At 66.5% G+C, this 8748-nt stretch overlaps 1 protein-coding gene across 2 annotated transcripts; it reads left to right on the top strand.

Moving 5' to 3' along the window:
* Nucleotides 1-731: 731 nt before the first annotated feature.
* Nucleotides 732-8433, top strand: DCTN2 (dynactin subunit 2). 2 transcript variants are annotated; one of them, XM_014260617.2, is made up of 14 exons: nucleotides 732-848; nucleotides 1945-2013; nucleotides 4960-5056; nucleotides 5164-5225; nucleotides 6353-6451; nucleotides 6594-6754; nucleotides 6851-6998; nucleotides 7102-7167; nucleotides 7261-7299; nucleotides 7377-7454; nucleotides 7570-7641; nucleotides 7739-7841; nucleotides 7918-8009; nucleotides 8094-8433. In XM_014260617.2, exons 1-14 carry the CDS (start codon nucleotides 813-815, stop codon nucleotides 8178-8180), a joined length of 1209 nt encoding a protein of 402 aa, XP_014116092.1. In that variant the 5' UTR covers nucleotides 732-812; the 3' UTR covers nucleotides 8181-8433. The 2 variants fall into 2 exon arrangements, with proteins under 2 accessions (XP_014116092.1, XP_014116091.1); XM_014260616.2 differs by having other exon boundaries at nucleotides 7102-7179.
* The last annotated feature ends 315 nt before the right edge of the window (nucleotides 8434-8748 follow it).

Here is an 8748-nt window from a genome sequence, read left to right as displayed (position 1 = left end):
GGGGGTCGGCTCAGGGCCAGCCCCCCCCGGGCTCCCTGCTCAGTTTCCCCCCCCCCCGCGGGAAGGCAGTGGCCCTGACTCATCGCCCCCCGCACACTGGGGACTCTGCCCGGCCCGGTGGTCCCCCACCCCTCCATGTGACCCCCCAAACAGACCGGGGGGGACCGTCCGGAGCTGAGCCCGGGGGTCTCCCGCTGGTAAGAAGCGCAGTCCCCTCATGGGTCCCCTCCGTGCCACCCGGCCTGTGCGTGCTCCCTGTGCCCCCACCCGTGACTCTGCCCTGAGTGTCCCCCCGTGTCCCCACCGTGCCCCCCCATCCTTGTGCCACTCCTGTGTCCTCCCGTGTCCCCCGGGAGTACCCCCACTGTGTGCCCCCGTGCCCCCGTGTGTCCCCGTGCGTGTCCCCGCGTGCCCCAACCCGTGTGTTCCCCTCTGTGCCCCCCCTGTGTCGCCCCCCGTTCCCCCCCGAGTGTATCCCCGTGGTCACCCCCGGTGTGTCCCCCTTGTACCCCCCGCGGCCCCCGCCCAGTCCGTGTGTCCCCTGTCCCACCCCATTGTCCCCCCAGTGCCGCCCCCGCTCCGTCTGCCCGCCAAAGCCCCGCCCCCAGACCAGCCCCGGCCACGCCCGTCAGGCCACGCCCACCCAGGCCCCGCCCCCGGATCCGCCCCTGCGCTCTCACCTCTCGCACCGCCCCGCGTCGTTCTCGCGAGATCGGCCCCGCCCCGGCCCTGCGCTGCCATTCCGGGACCCCCCGTTACCGACCCCCCGTTACCGACCCCCCAATACCGACCCCCCTGTACCGCCCCCCGCCATGGCCGACCCCAAGTACGCCGACCTGCCCGGCATCGTGAGTGAGGGACCGGGCCGGGGAGGAGCCCGGGGTCTGAGGGGGTGTAGGAGGCTTCAGGGGGTCTGAGGAGATGAGGGCCCCGGGGGTTCTGAGGGGTCTGAGAGGATCGGGAGGGCCGGGGGGATCAGGGAGGATCGGGGGGTCTGAGGGGGTGCTGGGGGGGTCGGGGGACTCAGGTGGGATAAGGGCCCTGAGAGAGATTGAGGGAACTGCGGGGATCTGGGGGGCTGAGGGGGCCAGGGGGTCTCGGAACAGTGAGGGGACCTGCGGGGTATGGAGGGGCTGAGGAGGTCGGAGAAGGGCGGCTCTGAGAGGGTCTGAGGAGTCAGAGAGGGTCAAAGGGATCTGAGGGTGCTGCAGGGGTGTCTCAGGATGGTGAGAGGATCCGGGGGGAATCCGCAGGAATTCAGAAATCCGTGGGCACTGGCGGGGGCTGGGGGTTCTGTGGGGATCGGGGGGGTCCGAGGGGATCGGGGGGTCCGGGGGGGCCTGAGGTGAGCTGAGGGGGCTGAGGGGGTCAGGCCGGCTGTGGAGCTGGGGGGATCAAGTCAATATGGGGGGTCTGAGATTGGGGTGACTGACGGAGTCTGGCACCAGGGGGATTTGGGGGATCTGAGGGGTTGTAAGTCTGAAAAGATCTGGGGGTGAGTGGAGAGGTCAAGGGGTTGTGGGGGCTGGCAACATTTGGGGTGTCTGTAGGAATGGGAGGGAGCTGGGGCTGGGGAGGGGGCTTGGGGTGCCAGGGAGCTCTGGGTGAGGGAGGTGCCAGGGAGGGCCTGTCTGTGGGTCTGTCGTGGGGGGAACACGGATCCCTGGGGCGCTGGGAGCACCCCGGGATGTTTGGGGTGACTGTGGGAATTGGGACACAGAACTGGGGGAGGTCAGGGGATGGGCAGAGTCGGGGATGTTGGGGGGACATTGGGGTGTTTGAAGGGGGAATGGGGGAGTCAGCGAGGGGTGTGGGGACATTGCGATGTCCAGAGAGAGAAGTGGCACATCGGAGATGTCCATGGGGATGAGGTGTGGGGGGCAGGGAGCTTCTGGGGGGGGTCAGGGCTGGGTGGGGGTCCCAGCACAGCCCATGGTGCCACAGGCCCGGAACGAGCCCGATGTGTACGAGACCAGTGACCTGCCCGAGGATGACCAGGCCGAGTTCGAGGCGGTAAGGCCTGGCCAGTGGGGGGAGCAACAGCTGGACCGGACCCCTGGGACCCCCTGGGACCCCCCCAGGACCGGCAGCATGGCAGGGAACCGGCTCCCACCCCCCACACACCCAGCAGCACCACATCCCACACAGTGACACTTCACCCCCACGGGGACAATGTCCCCCCACAGTGACAGTGTTCTCCCACAGTCCCAAAGAGCCCCACGGTGACGTGTACTGCCCACGGTGACAATGTCCCCTACAGTGGCACGTATTCCCCCCATCCCCCACCCTGGCTGTGCTTTGGGGGGCAGGAAGGGAAGAGCAGGACACAGCCTCGCCCACACAGGCTGGGTGTCCCTGTCCTTGCTGTCCTTGCCCCCAAGAGGAAGGGGGCTGCCAGTTCCCCAACCCCACCCCAAGAGGATCAAGGGGGACCCCTTAAACCTGCTCTGAATACTGGGGGGTCCCTAGCCTGGGCTAAAGCCATTCTTGGGGGCAGCTGTGCAGGGACTTCAGTGTGGAGTGACAGAGGGCTCCATCCTTGTGGGGCTCAGGGGACCCCCAGAGTGTGGAGTGACACAGAGCTCCATCATCAAGGGGCCTGAAGGACCCCCAGGGCCCAGGGGGTGACACTGGATTCTGTCCTCAAGGGGCACGAGGGACCCACAGGGATGGGGGCACACAGGGGTCTGTCCTTGGCGCCACATGGCAGAAAGGACCCCCAGGGGCATGGGGAGAACAATGGGGGTTCAGGGGTCACAGCCCAAGGGGTGACTCAGTGCTCCCCAAGCCAGTGAGGGGGTTGCCAGGCCTTGGGGGTGCAACCACCCTCTACCATTGGTCCCATTGGTGCTTTTGGGGTCCGGGAGATTGGCACAGATTCCTGGCATGGAGCAGGGGCCCACCAGGTACCCCCAAATCCTGAGGGTGTCAAAGAGACCCACCCCTGTGAGAGCTAGAGCAGCAAGATGGGCTGAAACAGGGGTTTGAGCCTAAAGTGGACACAAAGTCATGAGGTGACATGTGGCCCCTGCTGTGGCAGGGGGAGAGGGCTGGAGGCTCCTGAGCCCCCCCTGCCTCGGGGAGCCTTTCACCAGCTCTGGGGTTTTGAGGGGTCCTTCCTCCCACTCAGGGAGCCCCCCAAACTGACCAGGGCTCCCCCCGCTTCCCCCCTGCTCCCGCCTGGCCTGGACTCAGTTTGCACAAGTAAGCGTGGCCCTGCTTTGGGGTGCATGGGGGGGGCACTGCTGCATGTGCATGGGGGTCCCGGCGCTGTTCCCTCAGGGCTCCCCCTGCTGCACTGGGGGTTTTGGGGTGCCCTTTGCTGCCCCTCCCCAGCTCTGCCTTGCCCTCTGCATCCTCTGTCTGCTGCCTGCACTGCCCTCCTGGCCTTGGGACCCCCAAGGACCCCCGGGCTGGGTCTCACTGCCCTGGGGACACTGCCTGGGTGTTGGGGGGCCCATGCTGAGCCCCCTCGCTGCTGCCAGCATTGCATGAGGCGGCTGCTGGGCTGGGGCAGCTCATGGCCCTTCAGAGGCTCCCTGGGGGCCCTGGGGTCCCACTGAGTCACAGTTGGGGTCCTGGGGGGGAGCCCCTGGCTCCACTCACGTTCCCCTCCAGGGAAGAGCTGGAGCTCCTGGGGGGAGTTATGGGGCGCTCCCCAAAACTCTGGCCACATCCTGCTCCATTCCAGGGCTGCTGCCCCCATCCCCAGCTGCCCCGGGTCTGTCCCACTGCCCCTCATCCTGCAGGGGTGCCCAACCCCCGGGGGTCCCCATCCCATGGGGTTCCCTGTCCCGCGGGGGTGCCCATCCCGCAGGGGTCCCCAGCCCTCGGGGGGCGGCGGGCCCGGGCTAGACCTTCTAACGCGGATTTTGTCTCTCTCTCCCCTCTCTAACCTTGCTCTGACTTTCTCACCTCTGGGAAACGCCAGGAGCTGGTAAGCGCCCGTCTCCCGGCCGCTGTCACTGTCCCTCAGCCACTGTCACCCGCTGCCACCCACCGCAGCCCCCTAACGCTGCCAGCGCTGCTCCCGCCGCTCTCACTCCCCACAGCAAACCGGGGCTCCCTGAAACCAGCCGGGCCAGAGCCGGGAGGGGCTGGAGAGGGGCCACATGGGGGTCCTTTGGGACCAGAGCCTGCTGAGCTGGGGACCCCCTTGATGGCAGCAGGGAGTGAGGGGAGCCCAGACACAACAGCTGTGCCCACCCTGCTTGGTACAGGGCATGGCCCCTTGGTCTGGGGGTCTGGGGCCCTACAACCCCCCTGGCTCCCTGGGGGAGATCAGCCTGAAAGGCAGCCAGAGGGCAGTGACAGCCCCAGGGGGCCGGGGGTCTCCCTGGGAGGAGGTTGTCCTGCCAAAACACACCTCGGGGACAGTGACAGTCCCACGGGGACAGGGGTCACCCTGGAGAGACCAGCGGTGGGTCCTGGTCCTTCCCAGGGGCTGCTGGAATGTTCCACAGTTTGGGGTAGGTTGAACTTCGGGAGTCCCTGAGCTGGGCTGGGCCAGGCCAGGGGTCCAGAGTCCTGACATGGCCCCTGGGGGACCCCTGCCTGCTGGGCCGGGCTGGACCACGGTCCAGTGTCACCATGCTGGGCCAAGCCAGGGTCTGGTGTCCCCACACTGGGCCAGGGGTCCAACGTCCCCAGTCTGGACTCTTGAGGGTACCTCCCCATGGGACCAGGCCAGTGTGGGGGTGTGATGTCCCCACCCTGGACTCTTGGGGACATGCCACATCACTGCCAGCAGAGCTCTCACTGGGTGCTGTACTGGGGGCCTGCGCCTGTGTCCTGGGGAGGACCAGGCCAGCACCCCACCATCCCTGCCCACGCCGTGTGCTGGGGGAGGTGGCAGCCCTGGGGCCCCTCATCCCCATCCCTGTGTGTGCTGGGGGTGGTGGTGGCAGTCTGGGGAGCGCCGTGTGCCTGTCCCTGTCCCTGACGTGGCTCCGTGTGCAGGAGGAGCTGAGCAGCACCAGCGTGGAGCACCTGATCATCAACCCCAACGCTGCCTACGAGAAGTTCCGGGACAAGCGCCTGGGCACCGAGGGTGTGGGTGAGCTGGGGGGCTCAGAGGGGGTGGGCAGGCTGAGGATGGGCCAGGGGACCCCCAAAGGGCTGAGCCCCCCATGATTTGCTGGGTCTCGGCTCTCCCTCGTGCAGATTTCTCTGACCGCATCGGCCGGACACGGACGACAGGTTACGAGGCTGGAGAGTATGAGATGGTGAGTGGGCAAGGGGCACCCCCTCCTCCCTGGGACTGCCAGGGACACCCCTGTGTGCCTCAGGTCCCATGGGACCCCCGGGGTCACCTGCTGCAGCCCCCAGCCATGCCTCACAGGAGCCATGTGCCAGCTCCACCAGCACCATGGCAGCACCATGCTGGTCTGCCCAGTCCATCCCAGTCTGCCGTGCTGGGAGTCCCTGTCCCAACCACGGGTCCCTGAGGGTGCTCAAGGGAGCACTGGTCAGCAAGTCCTGGATGGAGCTGAGGTCCCAGGATGGATCTGGGGGTGGGCCTGGGGTTCCCAGGATGGTTCTGGCTGGCTCAAGTTCAGCTGGATGTCCCCCAGGATCCCCAGGACTTTTCCTCCCCATGTCCTGGTGCTGGGGTCTGTTCTCACCAAGCAGGGTCCTGCCTGTCCCCTCACTGAGCCTGTGAAGTTCAGTCACCACAATTCCCCAGGCTGTCCTGGTTCCTCTGGTTCCTCAGGACCCTCACAGGGGGCTCAGGGTGGGCTGCAGTCCCTGTCACCCAGGGTCAAAGGGGAGAAGGTGACTGAGGGTCACCTGGCTCCTTCTTGGACTGCTTGGAGGGGGGGTGACACCTGTGTCCCCAGGTCTGGTCACTGGCTCATCAGGCCAGGCCATCTCCCTTCATGCCAGCCCAAGAGCTCCATGGGGGTGAAGATGAGCTTCGTGAGGATAGAGATGGGGAGCTCCATTAGGAGGAAGATGAGATCCAGTGCAGCCCCTTTCCCTGTGGGTTCAGGACTCTCCTGGGTTGCTCCTGCCCTGCCCCATTGACCCCATCAGGTTCTCTTTAGGTGCCACCTGAGGTTCTGTCACTTGAGGCTGCTCTGACCTGTCCCTGCAGGGCTCACCTGCTCCTTCTGCTTGGTGCCAGGTGCTGCCAGCACCTGTGAACCCCGAGCCCCCATGAGACCCCTGAGCTGTCTGAGACCCCTGAACTCAGTGAGGTCCCTGACCCCCTGTGAGATCTCTGAGCACCCCATGAGACGCCTGATCCCCTTTGAGACCCCTGAAGCACCATGACCCCTTCAACATCCCATGAGCTGCCCTGACCCCGTGTGAGCCCCACCATGAGCCACCTGACACATTTCTCCCACAGCTGGGTGAGGGTCTTGGTGCCAAGGAGACGCCACAGCAGCGATTCCAGCGGTTGCAGCACGAGGTGCAGGAGCTGCTCCGGGATGTGGAGCAGATCCAGGTGAGCTCCCTCTTGTCCTGGGGCAGGGCTTGAGGTTGACAGAGCACCTGGGTGTGCAGGTGAGCAGCCCCCTGCCCCAGGTGAGCTCCCACCTGTCCCAGAGTGTGTCCTGGGGTGACACGGGCCCTGTGTGTCCCCCCAGAGTTCGGTGAAGGAGTCGGGGGCTGAGGAGGAGCTCACGCCCATGGCCCTGGCCAGGCAGGTGGAGGTGCTGAAGCAGCAGCTGCTCAGCTCCCACCTGGAGAAGGTGCTGGGCCCTGGTGCCGCCGTCGACTTCGCTGACCCTGAGGGTGCCCTGGCCAAGTGAGTGGGGGACAGGACCCTAGGGGGGTGTGGCAGCATCCCTGTGGGGCTGAGACAGGGATCCTGCCCAGCTTGTCCCCTCCTGCCTGTCCCCAGGCGGCTGCTGCAGCAGCTGGAGGTGGCCAAGTGCAGCAAAAGCACTCCGGGGAAGGGCCCTGCGCGGGGCCCTGTCCCTGCCGGCGATGCCGTCACCTTCGAGCTCTACTGGAGGCCAGAGCAGGACCAGTTTGCCCAGTCTGCCAAGGTGAGTGGGGGGCTGCTGCCCCCAGGGGCATCCTGTGAGGGAGCAGCACACCTGGGACCCGGCCCCACACTGCAGTCCCAGCACCTCACCCCAAACCCCACAGGTGTCAGAGCTGGAGAAACGTCTGGCACAGCTGGAGGCGGCCATGAGGTGTGAGCCTGACAGCCAGGTGAGCTCCCAGGTGAGGGGGCTGCCCTGCCTCCCTCCTGCCCCATCCTTTATCTGCCTTCTCCTGCCCCCCTGACACTGTTTCTCCCCACAGAACCCACTACTGGTGGGGCTGAAGGGCTCCAGCCTCATGGTGAGTTGGGCAAGGGGGGTTTGGGAGCACCCCTCCCCCGCCCCCAGCACTGTTCCTCACCTGTCCCCCCTCCCCAGGACACGGTGCAGGTGTTGCAGGCCAAGGTGAATGTTCTGGATGTGGCTGTGCTGGACCAGGTGGAGGCTCGGCTGCAGGTGAGGGGCACTGGGGGGGCACTGCTGAAATTGGGGGACACTGCTGAAATTGGGAACACTACTGGATTTGGGGGCCCACTGCTGGATTTGGGGTCTCTTTCTTCCCCCACACCAGAGCGTCCTTGGGAAGGTGAACGAGATCGCCAAGCACAAGGCCACAGTGCAGGACGCTGACACCCAGAGCAAGGTATGGGCTGTGGGGCCCAGAGGCCACGGGGGGATCCAAAACAATCCCCCCAGGCTGCGCTGATCCCCCCATCTGCTGCCCCCCTGCTGCCCCCCAGATCCACCAGCTGTACGAGACGCTGCAGAGCTGGGACGCTGTGGCCAGTGCCCTGCCCGACGTGGTGCAGCGCCTGGTGACCCTGCGGGACCTGCACGAGCAAGGTGAGGGCGGGGGGGGCTCAGGGACACCCACTGGGAGTCACTGCCCTCCCCAGCACTCAGGTGTGTCCCCCTCCAGCCACCCAGTTCGGGCAGGTGCTGGTGCACCTGGACACGACGCAGCAGGAGATCGCGGGGGCTCTCAAGGACAACGCGGTGCTGTTGGCTGAGGTGGGTCCCCCTGGCCCCCCACTCACCCCTGGCCCCAGGGTCCTCACCTGCCCCCCATCACCCCATCCCCACTTGCTCCCCCAGGTGCAGAAGACGATGAAGGACAACCTGGCCATCGTCGAGGACAACTTTGCCGACATCGATGCCCGCATCAAGCGGCTGCAGAAGTGACGAGACCCCAGGACACCCCCTGGGGACTTCCTCGGGCCCCCCCCACGACCCCCTGGGCCCTGTGACCACCCCCCCCACAGGTCCCAGCTGCTGCTTGTAAATACCCTGGCTCGGCCCCCCAGCACATCCTCTGTCCCTGTCCCCACTGGGGTCTCTGCACCCCTCAGTCCCCACGGGGGGTCATCCCTGCCCCCCTGCTCCATCCCAATGTGTGGGTCTATGGGTCTCTGGTCCCCCCATACCCCAATAAACAGCTCAGCTCCAAATGTGTGTCGGCATCTCTGATGGGGGGGCAGGAGCAGGGCCCCCCCGAACCGGGGTGAGGTGTGCTGGGATTGGCGTGGACAGGAGGCGAACCTCTTGGGGCCAGGACCCCCACAAGGAAGAGGGGCTGGGGGCCAGCTGGACCCCAAAGATGGGGGGGGGTCTCCAGCCCTGCTCCCCCAGGCCCCTCACACCGGTTCTGAGCCCCCCACTCATACAGCCAGAGCACCCCCATGTTACAAGCTCCCCCCAGTTCCCCCAGTCCCACCATCCCTCCCAGCCAGTGCCCCCAGTTGTCCCAGCA

The sequence above is a fragment of the Pseudopodoces humilis genome, chromosome 32 (assembly GCF_049639895.1).
Source record: "Pseudopodoces humilis isolate 2021_Gansu_Grassland_sample_001 chromosome 32, ASM4963989v1, whole genome shotgun sequence".
In the NCBI taxonomy this organism is placed as follows: domain Eukaryota; kingdom Metazoa; phylum Chordata; class Aves; order Passeriformes; family Paridae; genus Pseudopodoces; species Pseudopodoces humilis.
This window is presented reverse-complemented; position numbering and strand designations above follow the sequence as displayed.

Bases quoted from the DNA above. Each gene is read 5' to 3' on its own strand.
- DCTN2 (XM_014260616.2), top strand. From the start codon at position 813: ATGGCCGACCCCAAGTACGCCGACCTGCCCGGCATC. The intron at 849-1,944 runs GTGAGTGAGGGA...ATGGTGCCACAG, and splicing joins ACGCCGACCTGCCCGGCATC to GCCCGGAACGAGCCCGATGT. The intron at 7,842-7,917 runs GTGAGGGCGGGG...GTCCCCCTCCAG, and splicing joins GCGGGACCTGCACGAGCAAG to CCACCCAGTTCGGGCAGGTG.